The 19,089-nt window shown below is 47.4% G+C and overlaps 1 protein-coding gene across 3 annotated transcripts in view; it reads left to right on the forward strand.

Annotated features, from left to right (window-relative positions):
• Nucleotides 1-19,089, forward strand: part of LOC147112202 (F-box/WD repeat-containing protein 7-like) — a 270,212-nt gene that overhangs the window by 218,642 nt on the left and 32,481 nt on the right. For all 3 annotated transcript variants that reach the window (XM_085999857.1, XM_085999855.1, XM_085999856.1), the window contains 3 exons: nt 5,552-5,687; nt 8,888-9,022; nt 10,891-11,014. In XM_085999857.1, coding sequence (XP_085855983.1) covers nt 5,552-5,687; nt 8,888-9,022; nt 10,891-11,014 — 395 coding nt within the window. The remainder of the gene's footprint in view (nt 1-5,551; nt 5,688-8,887; nt 9,023-10,890; nt 11,015-19,089) is intronic.

The raw sequence follows: 19,089 nt of genomic DNA on the forward strand, positions 1-19,089 counted from the left end.
ACTCTGTTTGTTACATCCTTAAAGAATATCGAGCAAATTTGTCAAACATGACTTCCCCTTCGTAAAACCATGCTGACTAAGTCCGATTAAATTATGCTTATCCAAATGTCCTGTTACTGCTTCCTTAATAATGGACTCCAACATTTTACCAACCACAGATGTTAGGCTAACCGGTCTATAGTTTCCAGCCTTTTGTCTGCCTCCCTTTTTAAATAAGGCTATTACATTAGCAGTTTTCCAATCTGCTGGGACCTTTACTGAATCCAGGGAGTTTTGGAAAATTACCACCAATGCATCCACAATCCCTACCGCTACTTCTCTCAAGACCCTAGGATGTAAGCCATCAGATCCAGGTGATTTATCCGCCTTTAGTCCCATTATCTTACCGAGTACCATCTCCTTAGTGATTTTAATCGTGTTTAGCTCCTCCCCCCCCATAGCCCCCTGTTTGTCCAGTGTTGGGATATGTTTAGTGTCCTCTACTGTAAAGACTGATATAAAATATTTGTTCAGCGTTTTTGCCATCTCCATGTTCCCCACCACTAATTTCCCGGTCTCGTCCTCTAAGAGACCAACATTCACTTTAGCCACCCTTTTTCTTTTTATATAACTGTAGAAACTCTTGCTATCTGTTTTTATATTTTTTGCTAGTTTACTTTCATAATCTATCTTCCCTTTCTTAATTAATCTTTTAGTTATTGTTTGCTGGCTTTTAAATGCTTCCCAATCATCTATCTTCCCACTAGATTTGGCTACTTTATATGCCCTGGTTTTCAGTCAGATACTGTCCTTTATTACTTTACTTAGCCACGATGGCTGTCTTTTCTTTTACGCCCCTTTTTCCTCACTGGAACGTATTTTTCTTGAAAGTTGTGAAATATCTCCTTGAATGTACACCACTGCTCATGTACCGTCTTACACTAATCTATTTTCCCAGTCCACTTTAGTCAACTCTGCTCTCATACCATCATAGTCTCCTTTATTTAAGCTTAGTACGCTGGTTTGAGATCCAACTCTCACCCTCCAACTGAATTTGGAATTCAACCATGTTATGGTCACTCATTCCAAGGGGATCCTTTACTAGGACATTTTTTATTAATCCTGTCTCATTACACAGGACCAGATCTAAGATTGCCTGCCCCCTGGTTGGTTCAGTTACATACTGCTCAAGGAACCCGTCCCTAATGCACTCTATAAACTCTTCCTCAAGGCTGCACTGCCCAATTTGATTTGTCCAGTCAGTATGAAAGTTAAAATCCCCCATGATTATAGCTGTTCCCTTATTACAAGCCCCAACTATTTCCTGATTTATACTCCGACCAGCAGAGTTGCAACTGTTAGGAGGCCTATAGACTACGCCCAGTAGTGACTTTTTCCCCTTATTATTCCTTATCTCCACCCAAACTGTTTCACTATCCTGATCCTTTGACCCAATATCATTTCTCACTATTGCAGTGATTCCATCCTTTATTAACATAGCCACCACCTCCCTTTCCTTCCTGTCTGTCCTTCCTAATTGTCAAATACCCCTGGATGTTTAGTTCCCACTCATGGTCACCTTGCAGCCATGTTTCTGTAATGGCCACCAGATCATACTCATGTAGTTATTTGTACCGTCAACTCGTCTATTTTGTTACAAATGCTGCGTGCATTCAGATAAAGAACTTTTAAATATGTTTTGTGACAATTTATCCCTGTTTTTACCCCCTTTACTACTCTACCTTTATCTTTATACATTCTGTCCCTTCCTGACACGCTCTGGTTTTTAATTCCCCCACTGCTACCTTGCTCTATTGCCTTCTCCACTGACATTTTTATTTTTTGCTCTCTTGAAACCTGCCCCCCACTAATTAGTTTAAAGCCCTCTCTACAGCTCTAGTTATTCGATTCGCCAGGATTCTAGTCCCAGCACTGGCCAAGTGAAGTCCGTCCCAACGGAACAGCTCTCTCCTGTCCCAGTACTGGTGCCAGTGCCCCAAGAAGCAAAACCCATTTCTCCCACACCAGTCTTTGAGCCACGCATTTAACTCTCTGATTTTATTTACCCTAGCCAAATTTGCTCGTGGCTCAGGTAGTAATCCAGAGATTATTACCCTTGTGGTTCTGCTTTTTAATTTGGCCCCTAGCTGCTCATACTCCCTCAGCAGAACCTCTTTCCTTGTCCTATCTATGTCGTTGGTACCAACATGGACCACGACAACTGGATCCTCCCCCTCCCACTACAAGTTTCTCTCCAGCCCAGAGGAGATGTCCTTAACCCTGGCACCGGGCAGGCAACACAGCCTTCGGGACTCTTGCTCTCGGCTGCAAAGAACCCTATCTATCCCCCTAATGATACTATCCCCTACCACTACAACATTTCTTTTTACTCCCCCCACTTGAATGGCCCCTTGTTCCACAGTGCTGTGGCCAGGTTGCTCATCTTCCCTGCAGTCCCCGTTCCTGTCCTCACAGGGAGCAAGAACTTCGAACCTCTTGGACAAGAGCAAGGGCTGCGGCTCCGCCAACACTACCTCCTGGATCCCCGTACCTGCCTCACTCATAGTCACACCCTCCCCTGTTCCTGACCACGGAATACATCTGAATTAGTTAATCTAATTGGTGTGACTACTTCCTGGAACACAGAGTCTAGGTAACTCTCTCCCTCCCTGATGTGTCGCAGTGTTTGAAGCTCAGACTCCAGCTCATCAACACGGAACCGGAGTTCCTCGAGCAGCCAACACTTACTGCAAATGTGATCACCGTGAACATCAATGGTGTCCACCAGCTCCTACATATTGCAGCAGTAACACATCACCTGCTCTGCCATTCTATGTAATTAATTAAATTTATTATTATTTTTAAATACCCTCTGCCCCGATTCTAGATGATGAATATCACACCTCTATTTAATTGAATTTTCCAACTTATAATGCATTAAAAGGGAAGGAACAGTATTCACCAACCAGCCAATCACCTACCAGCTTAGCTGTGATGTCACTTTTGAATTCTGACCTCCCTTTGGAATGTTGCCTGTGGAGCCTGTTTAGGCTGCCTCGCCTCGCTGCTCTGACTCAACACCCGCTGCTGCTCCCGGCTGCCTCGACTGGGCCTCGCCTCGCTTCTCCGCCTCCGCGATGTCTGCTAATCCTGAGACTGGCAGGAAAAACAAGACAAAAACAGCACCTCACACCCCACTTACCCTAACTCTCTCACTTATCCAAACTCTCAAAAGGCACTCTCTGCTGCTAGCACTCCGTCATACTGGAGTTTCTCGGCATCTTCCTCACAGCACACACGCCCACCCAGCTTTGTGTCGTCTGCAAACTTGGAGATATTACATCTAGTTCCCTTGTCTAGATCATTAATATATATTGTGAATGGCTGGGGTCCAAGGACCGATCCCTGCGGTACCCCACTAGTCACTGCCAGTCACTCGGAAAAAGAGCCGTTTATTCCAACTCTTTGCTTTCTGTCTGCCAACCAGTTCTCTAGCCAAGTCAATACCTTGCATCCAATCCCATGTGCCTTAACTTTACACGCTAATCTCTTATGCGGGACCTTATCGAAAGCCTTTTGAAAGTCCAAATACACCACATCCACTGGTTCTCCCTTATCTATTTTACCAGTTACATCCTCAAAAAATTCCAGTAGATTAGTCAAGCACGATTTACCTTTTGTAAATCCATGTTGACTTTGTCCGATCCTGTCAGTGTTTTCAAAGTGCTCTGCTATTACATCTTTTATAATGGACTCTAGCATTTTCCCCACTACCGATGTCAGACTTACCGGTCTATAATTCCCCGTTTTCTCTCTACCACCTTTTTTGAATAGTGTGGTAACATTAGCTACCTTCCAATCCATGGGTACTGTTCCAGATTCCATCGAATGTTGGAAGATGATCAGCAATGCATCTACTATTTCTAGGGCCACTTCCTTAAGTACCCTAGGATGTAGATCATCAGGCCCTGGGGATTTATCGGTCTTCAATCCCGTCAATTTCCCTAACGCCATTTCCCTACAAATACTGATTTCTTTCAGTTCCTCCCTTTCATTAGACCCTATGTTCCCCGACATCTCTGGGAGGTTATTTGTGTCCTCCTTTGTGAAGACAGAACCAAAATATGTATTTAATTGGTCTGCCATTTCTTTGTTCCCCATTATAAATTCCCCTGATTCTGACTGCAAGGGACCTACGCTTGACTTCACCAATCTTTTTCTCTTCAGACATATCTATAAAAGCTTTTACAGTCAGTTTTTATGAGCCTTTATCTTGCGTAGCGACATTTTATGTGGCACCTTATCGAATGCCTTTTGGATGGGCAATAAATGCTGTCCAGCGACGCCCACATCCCGTGAATGAATAATTTAAAAAAGCATCTTAATGGGTAAATGCTGTACTGATCATACAGAAAAGAAACGCCCCAGTTTCGATGTCCAGTCTGTGCTGTGCTACCTGATTTCACTTGGATCCATATAACTGGTCTGGGTGTTCCTGTGCTGGTCAGCCAGGATTCCTGCACCTGTTCACCGTACATTCACCATTGGTAGATGTGTGTGGTACCTGATTCAGGGCAGAATTGGGCTCAGTTGTGATGGCCCTCTTTCTGCCCACCCCTCCCCGTTCTAGTCCAATAGCGTGCTCTCGCTGTCTTGCTCATGCTCGTTGGTTAGGGTTGCAATTAAATATGTTCAGTGAGGTACTAGCGGGTAACCAGTGCCCGTGGAACTACCCCAGCAAGAATTAAAAACCTTCATGAGAGGAGGATAGAAACCTGGTTTAAAAAGTCTCTTTCCACAACATAATGTCCATTGGATGAAATGGGGAAGGTGCATGCAGGTTAACATATGCTCATTGTAATGTGTCAGATCAGCAGGTAATGTGTGAGAGCAGCTAATGATTGCTGACACGTCGGGCGCTGATTGCAGATTTTACGTAGGTGATGGGATGTGGAGGAAGATGCTGCAGCACCGCATCAGCTGGTGTCTCTTCTATTTTTTATGAAATTATAGAACTAGAGTCTGTGAGCTGCATATTAATCACCATCTGTTGCCTTGCAACCCAGTCCATGAGTGGTGTGTGTTACAAGCTGAAAATTGGTTTGAAACCCACATCAAAGCTTTAACATTAAAAGATCTCAAATTAACCAGGACAAAATTAAGATTTTGGATAAATGTGGAAATGGATGATTTTTGACTGTTTTTATTCTCATTTTAGTCCCAGTCTCTCAGCAACCACTGCTAGATAAACTCATTAGAGTAAATGCCCATCTACATTGCCCCATCAAACATTCCCAGGTCAGGTACAGCATGGGTTAGCTACAAGGTTAAACACATTCTACAGTGCCCAGCAAAGAGGTTTAACCCTAGCCTTTAGAACCATACTGAAGCAGGGTAACATTCCTGTGGCCTTTTTGATGGAAAATTTATTACCAGATGTAAAATCCTGCTCGTCCATCATAGAACAAGGGAAACCCAGGAGTCTGTGGTATGTCCTGCAGCTCTCCTCCCACTGAACCCAGCCAGGACATGACCACGAAGAAGTCACGCCTCTACTTGCCTTTTCCCACAGCTCTCTCTCGCCCTGCATTAATACGGCCACGACGTTTGGAGATCTGCGGAATGGCAACATCCCGGGTCAGCATCGGCGGCGTATTACGTCAGTGGCACCTCCGTCAGATCTTCAGGAATGGCTTGGCATGTTCCAGGTAGGTACACTGGGAGGTCCCATGCTGCTTTGGGATGTGGTGGGAGGAAGGAGCACGTGGCTGTGTGTGGGTGGGCAGCAGTTGTTGGGTGGGGGAGATCAGATTTTGTCCAGATACAAGAGGTGAATTTGGTGTAAATTGTCTCTCAGCGATGACCTAACAGCTTTGAAAGAATTGCTCTCTAACTTTCAACTGTGGCTGGTACAAAGTGGGATTGCAGAGGCGGGAGGAACCATGCCGTATTTATTCTCTTTCCCCTCCACCCCATTAGTTCATCTACACTCCGTCTAGAACATGGTCCCTGGACAAGAGGACAAGCAGTGTCTGTCTCCCTGGCATTTGTCATTGTTTTTAACCGACTGGGAAGAGCACAGATTGGCTTGGGATAATTAGCATGAATATTCACATACTCGGTTTGGCGATTGTCTGGATTTGTGTTATCTCACCATATCTCCTCCCTACCCTGAGGTACCAGGAAAACATGAGCACCTTGAGTCTCGTGGCACGTACTTGAGCTTTCAGAAAGGGGGAGATGCAGTCGTTATTCCTCAGTTTCCAAAGGATTACGGGATTTCTTTTAAACCTGCCATAGTGTTTAAAACATTAAAGAGAGGAAATGCTGAAAATATAGCGTCAATTAGCATCCAAAAGAGAGAAGAGACGGCGGCTTAATCTTTCAGTCACAGTCTAAGCACTGACATTTCTGCAGGATTATTTTTTCCTTCCATACCCTTTAATTTTCAGTTCTTCACAGGCACAGATTTTTCATGTCCATTCTTTGACTATTCCAATGCTCTCCTGGCCGGCCTTGCACCCTTCGTAGACTTGACTTCATCCAAAACATTGCTGTACTTGTCCTAATGCGCACCGAGTCCTGTTCACCCATCACCCCCTGTGCTCGCTGACCTACATTGGTTCCTGGTCCAGTATTGCCTCGATTTTAAAATGTTCATCCTTGTTTTCAAATCCCTCCATGGCCTCGCCCCCTCCCTATCTTTGTAATCTCTTCCAGCCCTACAACCCACCCAGATCTCCAAGGCTCCTTGAATTCTGGCCTCTTGTGCATTCCCGATTTCCATTGCTCCACCATTGGCAGCCGTGCCTTCAGCTGCCTGGGCCCTAAGCTCTGGAATTCCCTCCCTAAACCTCTCCGCCTCTCTCTCCTGCTTTGGCGCTCCTTAAAACCTACCTCTTTGACCAAGCTTTGGCCACCTGTTCTAATATCTCTGTGGCTCTGTGTCAAATTTTGTTTGATAATCGCTCCTGTGAAATGCCTTGGGACATTTTACTATGTTAAAGGTGCTATATAAATGCAAGCTGTTGTTGTCTCTGACTAGTCTAACCAATAAGCTACCACCTCTTATCTTGGGTGACTCCACCCTTAATCCTTCTCCAATCTGGCTTCACTAGCCTCTCAACCTCAATCGGGACCCTCACATTTCCATCGTTAACACTGCTCTGAAGAAGCTCCATTCCTCTTGCTTGTGAACACTACTTTTCCCTCAGTAATTCTTAACTCTCTATGAAGCTCAGCTCCATCCAAGACACATTCTGTTCCCATATCTGGAGAGGCTACACTTGTGCCTCACAGTTGCACAGGCTACAAGAAACTGTCTCGTCATCTGATAGGTGATTCCTCTATTGCCTCTCGCTCTCCCTTCATTTCCCTTTTTCCCTCTCTTACACATAACCTTCTGTTCCCCTATTTTAGTTGTGCTAGTGTGACTACTAGTGACCTTTCACCCATTGGTCCTAAACGCCATCTTACACACTTCCTGATTCTCATTGTGTTGAAATCAATACTGATTGCAACATCTCTCATTCTTCTATTAACCCAGGACCTCAGAACCATGGAACTCCTTATCTGCTTCAGTCATTCCTCCCTCCAGGTGTTTAGGTGACAGCAAGCTGTGATTTTAATCACTGAATGTTAATCTCCCTGGTGGAGGCACTCCTAATATCTCGAGCAGAAGCCATCTCCTCATGACTTAGTAGGCAGATGGGCGTGTTGGCGAGTCTTTTAACCTGTGGCATTTCGAGTGTGGAACAGGTGCTGTATTGCCACTCTTTTAGTGTTGAGAATTGAGTGACGAGTGGAGTAAACTTCTTTCACAAAATTGGGGGGGGGATGTGTGCCGAATCCCCAGTCCGTGCTAATGCTGTGTGAAATTCTGCGTGGACGTGCTCGTGCTGAACTTTTACCCATGATCTTAAGATATTAAGGGGGACAGATAGGGTCGATAGAGAGAAACTATTTCTGCTGGTTGGGGATTCTAGGACTAGGGGGCAGAGTCTAAAAATTAGAGCCAGACCTTTCAGGAGCGAAATTAGGAAACACTTCTACACACAATGGGTGGTAGAAGTTTGGAACTCTCTTCCGCAAACGGCAACTGATGCTAGATCAATTGTTAATTTTAAATCGGAGATTGATAGATTTTTTGTTAACCAAAGGTATTAAGGGATATGGGCCAAAGGCGGGTATATGGAGTTAGGTCACAGATCAGCCATGATCTCTTTGAATGGCAGAGCAGGCTCGAGGGGCTAAATGGCCTCCTCCTGTTCCTATATTCCTATGATCTTAGGACTTCAAAAGAGAAAGCATCACTGTGGGCCTTGTGGGTGAAGGTATGGCCCAGTGTCGCATTAATCTACAGATCAGGGGTCCAGGTCTAATTCCCAGTCTGTACTGAGTCACTGATCTGTCAAGATGGCAGTAGGCTTGGTGCAATTGGCCTCGACTGTCCTGGCGAGAGAGATGAAAAGCAGCCATTGTTCCTACTCCTGATCGGTACCCAGTGACCTCTGGGAGCTGTACGCGAGGATGTTGCATGAATATTAAATCTGGCCCTCCTGTGATAGCTTCCTTGGGGAAATAGCCCACAGACACTCGCTGTCTCGGACCACCAATGAAGAGCGGTCACGTGCCAGAGGACTGCTAGTGAACTCGCATTCTAGCAAGAGTCGATGCCGTCCGCAAGATCGAGTGGGGGGGGCGCGGGGGAAATAAAATGAGAAAAGAATAGGAAAAGCATTGCAAGTGGTAGAGCATCATTTCTCAAAGTAAACCTTTTGCCCCATCGTTTTGGGTAAATTCTCAAACCCACGCTCCCAGTAGGGTGTCGCACTCGAAGGGAGTGTGTCGGAGAATCCGTGCTGCAGCGTTAATTCGGTCTCTGAACTCTGTGCTTTTTGTTCCACAGAAGTGGAGCGGCCCTGAGAAGCTCCTAGCGTTGGACGAGCTCATCGATCGCTGCGAGACTTCTCAGATCAAATACATGATGCAGGTCATCGAGCCTCAGTTCCAGCGGGACTTCATCTCCCTCCTACCTAAAGAGGTACGTGTCTGAGTGGTACCAAGCCCTTGGTGTACAGTACGGTCAGGCGCTGGTCCTGCAGAGCCATGCAGCTACAGTTCTATTGCTTATAAAGGTGCAGAGTAAAATAAATATGAGTGGCCTTTCCCAGTAGAGCGGATCGCTGCTTAACATAAGAACATAAGAAATAGGAGCAGGAGTAGGCCAATCGGCCCCTCGAGCCTGCTCCGCCATTCAATAAGATCATGGCTGATCTGATCCTAACCGCCAATCTACTATCACAGAACCATCTCCTGAATCTAACAGAATTAGACACACGAAATAGGAGCAGGATCAGGCTACATGACCAATTCTGTTTCCTGTTACCATCTTTCATGTGGATTTCTGGAGCAAGTTTATACCTGAAGGCAATCAGTGATCCCCCACCCTCCTCTTGAAGGTGATTACGGATTCTGGGGTTCAGTTCCTTAGGCACCAGCAGCTTTCCTGAACCTCACCCACAGGCTAATTATCTGTGAGGTCCGAGATCTCTGGCCCTGGCGCATCCCTGAATTTCATCGCTCCACCATTGGTAGCTGTACCTTCAGATGCCATGGGCTGAAAGGGTTAAATTACGAGGACAGGTTGCACAGACTAGGCTTGTATTCCCTCGAGTTTAGAAGATTAAGGGGTGATCTGATCGAGGTGTTTAAGATGATTAAAGGAGTTGATCGGGTCGAGAGAGAGAAACTATTTCCTCTGGTGGGGGGAGTCCAGAACAAGGGGGCAGAACCTTAAAATTAGAGCCAGGCCGTTCAGGGGTGATGTCAGGAAGCACTTCCGCACACAAAGGGTGGGGGAAATCTGGAACTCATCCCCGCCCGCCCCCCCCCCCCCCGCCCCAAAAAAAGCTGTTGAGGCTGGGAGGGTCAATTGGAAATTTTAAAACTGAGATTGGTAGATTTTTTACTGGCAAAGGTCTTCAGGATTACGGAACCAAGGTGGGTAGATGGAGTTGAAATACAGATCAGCCACGATCTCATTGAATCGTGGAACAGGCTCGAGGGGTTGAATGACCTCCTCCTGTTCCTAGGACATAAGCTCTGGAATTTCCTCCCGAAACCCCTCTGCGCCTCTGTCCTCCTTTTAAGATGCTCCTTAAACCGACCTCTTTAACCAAGCTTCTAATCGCTCTCCTAATATCTGCTTGTGTGTATCGGCGTCACATTTTGTTAATGCTCCCGTGAAGCACCTTGGAAAGTTTCACAACGTTAAAGGCGCTATATAAATGCAAGTTGTTTGTTGTTGAGGGGCATCTGGCTTGACCACACCTGCGCATTCGGTGAGGAGCAGAGACCCAGGCTGATTTCCTCTTCCTTCTCACACCCCTCAAACCCAGCCTAACCGCACTGAAGCCAATCAGTACAGAGCAGGGATCAAACTTGGGGATTTGCAGCCTGTCTTGTCTCAGTACTACACTGGGTGGTACGTTTACCCGCTAAGCCTTTGAAGAAACTCAGTTGAGTACTTTGTTCTTGTTCCTCCACAGAATTGTAGAACATATTTTAATTAATGGCACTTTCTGAATTAAGGGCTTGCATTGTGATGTTCCAGTGGCAGTCTAGAAGACACCATGTAGCTCGTCATCTGCAGTCGGAAGAGGTTTGAGCGATATTTAAACTGTTGCAATTCTGATTCTGCCAAGTTAATGGGGATATGATTGAGGACGATTGTCGTGCTATCAGGCTGGCATTAACCTGTTTCAACAGAGCAGTGGTAATATTTGGAAGTGGCATGTCTGATTTTACTGTCTAATTTTCAGATTGATTAGCCGTTAATACTCCTCCTGATTCTGCAATCAGCCAGTTGTTTGAAGCGGTTTCACAGAGTCTGCTTTTTCTTCCTTCCAGCTGGCACTCTACGTCTTGTCGTTTCTGGAGCCAAGGGACCTGCTGCGGGCAGCACAGACTTGTCGGTACTGGCGCATCCTGGCTGAGGATAACCTGCTCTGGAGAGAGAAATGCAGGGAAGAGGGTGAGTCTGGGAGAAGAGGGGGCATGTTGACATCCTACTTGCCAGGTTTTGGCAAAGTCCCAGCAGAAATGACCTGAATCTAATCCTGGGAGTAAGACTGAGCGTCCTTGGCAGTCTGTTTGCATAGGTTTCCTATCGAGCAGCATCTGCCAATTGATCCGTGAATCTGCCGTGTTCTGCTGAAATAGAATTTGAGGGACTTAAGGGACTGCAGGTTACTTGATAACATTGAACCAAAAGATAATTCAATTTTTTCCCCCCGATCTGCCAATTTTCTCCCATGCCCACACTGGTACACTTCTAGTGCTTGCTGGATAGCAATCAGGAGGGAGAATCCTGGCCCACTTTCCACTCTGTTTCTCAGATACTGAGGCCGGCTGTAGCACTCCTATGGCCATCACACTGAGAACAACAATCTCCGCACAGACTAAAGATCAAGCCTGCGGCCTTCCTGTTGTGCCATTGAAAGAGCTCGTTATATTTTTAATTTTATACCTTGTGAGGCGGGCTGCAGAATTCTCCTGAACATTGCCATTCTCACTCATGGTACACAGCCTATTCTGCGGGGCTTAATATCTTCTAACGTGTCTGTGTCAGAATGTTATTGAGGTAGAAAATGGTCTGTTTCTTCATGTTTCCTAAGGCTAACTCAAATAACCTCAATCGTATGTGATTCATGAAGCATCATCACCAGTGTCCCTGATAGCTTGAATCTGATGGAGCTGTTTGTGTTTCTAATTAGTTTTCAGTGCACATTCAGCATGCTGTCACTGGCTGTGACACTGTATGACAAGTGGCATTTTCCTGGAATGAACTACTACATTTGAATCAATGGCAATGAGATCTTGATGAATGTAATATGGTTTGATGATTTGCATCATCATAGCAACTTCAATGAAGCAAAACATCCCAAGGTATTTCACAATGGGCAGCAGACCCGAGTAGGGGAGGGAGGTCAGAAGAGATGTGACCAGGCTGTCCTCTCTGCTACAGGATTGGGGAGATGTGACCAGGCTGTCCTGTGTCCTACAGGATTGGAGAGATGTGACCAGGCTGTCCTGTGTCCTACAGGATTGGAGAGATGTGACCAGGCTGTCCTTTCTCCTACAGGATTGGAGAGATGTGACCAGGCTGTCCTGTGTCCTACAGGATTGGAGAGATGTGACCAGGCTGTCCTGTGTCCTACAGGATTGGAGAGATGTGACCAGGCTGTCCTGTGTCCTACAGGATTGGAGAGATGTGACCAGGCTGTCCTTTCTCCTACAGGATTGGGGAGATGTGACCAGGCTGTCCTTTCTCCTACAGGATTGGGGAGATGTGACCAGGCTGTCCTTTCTCCTACAGGATTGGGGAGATGTGACCAGGCTGTCCTTTCTCCTACAGGATTGGGGAGATGTGACCAGGCTGTCCTGTGTCCTACAGGATTGGAGAGATGGGACCAGGCTGTCCTGTGTCCTACAGGATTGGGGAGATGTGACCAGGCTGTCCTTTCTCCTACAGGATTGGGGAGATGTGACCAGGCTGTCCTGTGTCCTACAGGATTGGAGAGATGTGACCAGGCTGTCCTGTGTCCTACAGGATTGGAGAGATGTGACCAGGCTGTCCTTTCTCCTACAGGATTGGGGAGATGTGACCAGGCTGTCCTTTCTCCTACAGGATTGGGGAGATGTGACCAGGCTGTCCTGTGTCCTACAGGATTGGAGAGATGTGACCAGGCTGCCCTTTCTCCTACAGGATTGGAGAGATGTGACCAGGCTGTCCTGTGTCCTACAGGATTGGGGAGATGTGACCAGGCTGTCCTCTCCTACAGGATTGGGGAGATGTGACCAGGCTGTCCTGTGTCCTACAGGATTGGAGAGATGTGACCAGGCTGTCCTGTGTCCAACAGGATTGGAGAGATGTGACCAGGCTGTCCTTTCTCCTATAGGATTGGAGAGATGTGACCAGGCTGTCCTTTCTCCTATAGGATTGGAGAGATGTGACCAGGCTGTCCTGTGTCCTACAGGATTGGAGAGATGTGACCAGGCTGTCCTTTCTCCTATAGGATTGGAGAGATGGGACCAGGCTGTCCTGTGTCCTACAGGATTGGAGAGATGTGACCAGGCTGTCCTGTGTCCAACAGGATTGGAGAGATGTGACCAGGCTGTCCTTTCTCCTATAGGATTGGAGAGATGTGACCAGGCTGTCCTTTCTCCTATAGGATTGGAGAGATGTGACCAGGCTGTCCTGTGTCCTACAGGATTGGAGAGATGTGACCAGGCTGTCCTTTCTCCTATAGGATTGGAGAGATGGGACCAGGCTGTCCTGTGTCCTACAGGATTGGGGAGATGTGACCAGGCTGTCCTGTGTCCTACAGGATTGGAGAGATGTGACCAGGCTGTCCTGTGTCCTACAGGATTGGAGAGATGTGACCAGGCTGTCCTTTCTCCTATAGGATTGGAGAGATGGGACCAGGCTGTCCTGTGTCCTACAGGATTGGGGAGATGTGACCAGGCTGTCCTGTGTCCTACAGGATTGGAGAGATGTGACCAGGCTGTCCTGTGTCCTACAGGATTGGGGAGATGTGACCAGGCTGTCCTTTCTCCTATAGGATTGGAGAGATGTGACCAGGCTGTCCTTTATCCTATAGGATTGGAGAGATGGGACCAGGCTGTCCTGTGTCCTACAGGATTGGAGAGATATCACCAGGCTGTCCTTTCTCCTACAGGATTGGGGAGATGTGACCAGGCTGTCCTTTCTCCTACAGGATTGGAGAGATGTGACCAGGCTGTCCTTTCTCCTACAGGATTGGGGAGATGTGACCAGGCTGTCCTGTGTCCTACAGGATTGGAGAGATGTGACCAGGCTGTCCTGTGTCCTACAGGATTGGAGAGATGTGACCAGGCTGTCCTTTCTCCTACAGGATTGGGGAGATGTGACCAGGCTGTCCTGTGTCCTACAGGATTGGAGAGATGTGACCAGGCTGTCCTGTGTCCTACAGGATTGGGGAGATGTGACCAGGCTGTCCTGTGTCCTACAGGATTGGAGAGATGTGACCAGGCTGTCCTGTGTCCTACAGGATTGGAGAGATGTGACCAGGCTGTACTCTCTGCTACAGGATTGGGGAGATGTGACCAGGCTGTCCTGTGTCCTACAGGATTGGAGAGATGTGACCAGGCTGTCCTTTCTCCTACAGGATTGGAGAGATGTGACCAGGCTGTCCTGTGTCCTACAGGATTGGAGAGATGTGACCAGGCTGTCCTGTGTCCTACAGGATTGGAGAGATGTGACCAGGCTGTCCTTTCTCCTACAGGATTGGGGAGATGTGACCAGGCTGTCCTGTGTCCTACAGGATTGGAGAGATGTGACCAGGCTGTCCTTTCTCCTACAGGATTGGAGAGATGTGACCAGGCTGTCCTTTCTCCTACAGGATTGGGGAGATGTGACCAGGCTGTCCTTTCTCCTACAGGATTGGGGAGATGTGACCAGGCTGTCCTTTCTCCTACAGGATTGGGGAGATGTGACCAGGCTGCCCTGTTGTGAATTTACCTGTCTTCCCCTCAATCACCAGAGACAGTTTGATGCAAGTCCCACCATTATGATTGTCGTTGGCTGAACACTGTTGTCATGCTACACAATATCCAATTTTTTTTGCATCGACAATGGAGGGTACCTGGACATGATTGCAAGGCAATAATCTCATGGGGTAGTTCAGATGACACAAAGTTTGCAGGATGAGAATCAAGCACTTTGCCACAGTAATTGGAACCCCAGCATATCCACAGTTGGACCTTGATGACAGCGATGTGATTGTTGTATTTTACCAGATGTTAATGAGCAGTTACTGGTACGGTAGTGTAATGGTTTTGTTACTGGACCAACAATCCAGAGAACGCAAGTTCAAACCCCACTGAGGCACTGGAGAATTTCAATTCAGTTTTTAAAAAATCTAGAAATTGAAGTGACCATGAAGCTGTCAATGATTTGGATGAGGGGACCAAATGTAATATATCCAAGTTTGCTGATGATACAAAGCTGGGTGGGAATGTAAGTTGTGAGGAGGATGCAAAGAGGCTTCAAGGGGATATAGACAGGCTAAGTGAGTGGGCAAGAACATGGCAAATGGAATATAATGTGGAGAAATGCGAAGTTATCCACTTTGGTAGGAAAAATAGAAAAGCAGAGTATTTTTTAAATGGAGAGAGATTGGGAAATGTTGGTGTTCAGAGGGACCTGGGTGTCCTTGTACACCAATCACTGAAAGTTAACATGCAGGTACAGCAAGCAATTAGGAAAGCAAATGGTATGTTGGCCTTTATTACAAGAGGATTTGAGTATAAGAGTAAAGACGTCTTACTGTAACTATATAGGGCCCTGGTGAGACCACACCTGGAGTATTGGGGACAGTTTTGGTCTCCTTACCTAAGGAAGGATATACTTGCCATAGAGGGAGTGCAACGAAGGTTCACCAGACTGGTTCCTGGGATGGGGGGATTGTCCTATGAGGAGAGATTGAGTAGACTAGGCCTATATTCTCTAGAGTTTAGAAGAATGAGAGGCAATCTCATTGAAACATACAAAATTCTTACAGGGCTTGACAGGGTAGATGCTGAGAGGATGTTTCCCCTGGCTGGGGGGTCTAGAACCAGGGGTCACAGTCTCAGGATAAGGGGTCGGCCATTTAGGACTGAGATGAGAAATTTCTTCACTCAGAGGGTGGTGAATCTTTGGAATTCTCTGCCCCAGGGGGCTGTGGAGGCTCCGTTGTTGAGTATATTCAAGATAGAGATCGATAGATTTTTGAATATTAAGGGTATCAAGGGATATGGGGATAGTACAGGGAAGTGAAGATGAGGTAGAAGATCAGCCGTGATCTTATTGAATGGCGGAGCCGGCTCGAGGGGCCGAATGGCTGACTCCTGCTCCTATTTCTTATGTTCTTATATCGGATTGTCACAAAAACCCAACTGGTTCACTAATGTCCTTTAGGGAAGGAAACAGCCATCATTACCCGGTCTGGGCCTATAGGTGACTCCAGTCCCACACCAATGTGGTTGATTCTTCACTGCCCTCTGAAGTGGTCCCTCCATTGTATCAAACCCACTGCCAGTGGTTCAAGAAGAAAGCTCACCACCACCTTCTCCGGGCAACTAGGGATGGGCAGTAAATGCCGGCCTTGCCAGCAACGCCCACATCCCGAGAATGAACAAAACAGAAATCATGTTGGTATCGTCAGTGAGTAGTGTCGTCGGTTCAATCCTGAGCTCTCCTGATGGCTCCATCAATAAAGGCACTTGTCCAGAGTGGAACCGATCCGTGATCTGTGCAGAGTTAGTTTGTCTTGCCCTGGGTGAGGGTGAATTTGTGAGTGCTGAAATCCTCTGTGCTCCTGGGTTAGGAATGGTGGAAAACTCACCCTGCTGCTGATCACTCGCGAGTGATCTCTGTTGTAAAGTGCAGATGTGCGATTGAAGGTGGAGTTGAACTACAGTGATCGACACAGCTCACCTCCTGTAGACAAGAATGGCCACTCGGGCAAGGTACAGGAAGGCAGGCTGGACCCTGGCGAGAGCCAGCACCTTCACTGGCGAGGAGTGGAAAATGCTTTCATAAAGGCAATTTCCACAAAGAACAGTGAGATTAGAGATAAAAATTGATGAGCAGAGTCTGCTGTTTTAATGAAGGCGCTAATCCATTTGAAGTAGTTTGTATATTAATATCACACGGCATAATTTTGCCCCAAAATAGAGGAAGCGAACTCCTGCAGAATCTCCCTCCAACATCTAATCGAAGAAACTTGAGCAACGGGAGAGGGTCATCATCTGAACCTCGCACTGTTATTTTATTCTGAGTGACAATTAACCTTTGGCACTTCATTGAGCTGCAGCACGAACTACAATTTGTGAAAAACAAATGAGCTCCTCATCCCATCCCCCCCCCCCCCGCCCCCACGGCCCAATTGGGCACACAGTCCTGGCTGGCATCTGCTATGTCGGAAAAGTTTGGACTCCCGAGGTGGTGTCTGTTTTCCTACACGCCGAGATAAAGGTATTGTTTGTTGGAACAATAGGGCCTGCAGTGTTGCTGGCAGTGATCCCCAGTGGAACAGTACTATAAAGAGCAGCAATGTTCAGGGTTTCCTCAGTCCTGGGGCAAGATTGCCTCTCGTCTGCACCCTCCCACTGCGATCAAGAGCTCAGTGCTGTGGAGGCGTCCGAGTGAAGGTACATCCTATGAGATGAGCAGTTTGCAGTCAACCTCAAGAATCAGACTCTCTGGTCAAGATTCTCTGAAGAGCGAGCCAGCAGACAACTGGTTACTGTAATCAGCTTGAGCATCCTGCGCCATGTTCCATCCCTCACCAGGTAGGCAGTAGATGGCGGTGCTCCCAGACACCGTTCTGTGAAATTGTCTGCCAGAATATGCATGTGATCTGCGATGACTATCCCGTGGATTTTTCTTTTCTCCTTGGCGGGGATAGGGCTCTGCTCTGTGTCGTTCATTAGCAATGCAGCTGAGTTTGACCCCAAGGGGAGTTGTGGGTCGAGGCCATGGTCCTACCACAGAAGTACTGATGTGTTATGGTGCAGTTGCTTTCCCCACCCACTTCAAGTTGCTCCCTTGCTTTCTTGACCCTGCTATTGCTCATCCAAATGTCCATTCTTCACATATGAGCATAAGCAGTAGCCTCAAGTCCAGAAGATCTGTCGCTGACCCCGGGCATGCCACGAGCAGTTCATCCTGGGCACGCGCCCAATGGAGAAGCTGCGTGCTGCGGCAGAAGTGCCCCCCGGCACCCTTCCCCTGGAAGGCTCATTTCTGTGCACCCGTTAAATCTTTGGAGGTCCAGCCCACGGCCCAATGGGCCCCGCTTCCGCCACAGAGAGAGCCAGTATCCCCGCTGTCACCAGCTGTACTGCTAGATCTCAGGGCCACGGTCACAGGAACTCCCAATAGGAAGTCTCGCTGCACCATACAGTGAGTGGGTACCACGCAGAAGCTGGAGCGCGAAGCCAAGTCCAAGCCCTGGCCGCGGTTCCAGCTGTGGAAGCAGACGCCTGGGAGCAGCTGCAGATTTTTGGCTCCAGGGTCTGAGCAAACTATTTGACAGCAGAGGGGCATAATAATCCAGCCCAATTCTGCCTTACCTGACGTGCGCGCCCATCCCCACACCCAGCACAGGATCGGGGGCAGGTACCTGGCTGATTTGCCTCCTGCTCCATGGGTGACGAAGCCAAGTGCAGCACCATGTTTGGGATCGGGTGACTCGGCACAAAGCAGGCCCTTTCTTTGCAATATTTGGAGGAATAAAATGTATTGCCAGAGCTGACCAGATGCTGCTGATTTAACATTGTAATGCTGTGCCCCGCACACAAGGTTATGTTTTAAATTGTGCATTATTGATTTTTCATATAAATAAATTATAATTACCCAAGGCACGACAAAATAGAGTCAATGCAGATATGAGCCATAGTGGAAGAGCTCACATTATCCATCATGTTTGGCAGAGTGTAGGATATAGTCAATGAGTGCAGCTTTAATTTGCTAAGTGTCCAGACCTGTGTACGATCAAACCTACCTGTGGTCTCTCGGTCTCTCTGACGAGGTGACATCCCAGCTGCACTCGGGCAGCTGAAGGGTAATTTTCCAGCGATTTGAAGTGGAAGTAATGTCACGCTAGTCGTTGATTGATTCCTGCTGCCAAGCTGATCCATAGAACGGCTGCGCTTTATCTGATGGGCTTGTGGCTGTGATCCTGAGCTCGACACATCAGAAAGAAGAAAAAAAAGACACGCATTTCTACAGCGCCTTTCACGACCACCGGACGTCTCAAAGCAGTTTAGAGCCAATGAAGTACTTTTGGAGTGTAGTCACTGTTGTATGATCTTAGCTGGGGCACTGGCCTGGGTTGGGAGAGCGATAATCAGGCACCTTCCTCCTCTCGATTGCTGTTCATTGAGCTCTGCTGTAAAACACGCCAGTGTGAAGGATCAGGCTGTGATCCTCCCCACCATAGAATGTCGTGCAAACACTCACTGTCTGAAGAACGGAAAGTTGGATGAGGTACCAGAAAAGAAAAAGAAAGACTTGCATTT

Source organism: Somniosus microcephalus, chromosome 10, assembly GCF_052327205.1.
Source record: "Somniosus microcephalus isolate GS21.2 chromosome 10, FLI_Smic_1.0, whole genome shotgun sequence".
NCBI classification, from domain to species: Eukaryota; Metazoa; Chordata; class Chondrichthyes; order Squaliformes; family Somniosidae; genus Somniosus; species Somniosus microcephalus.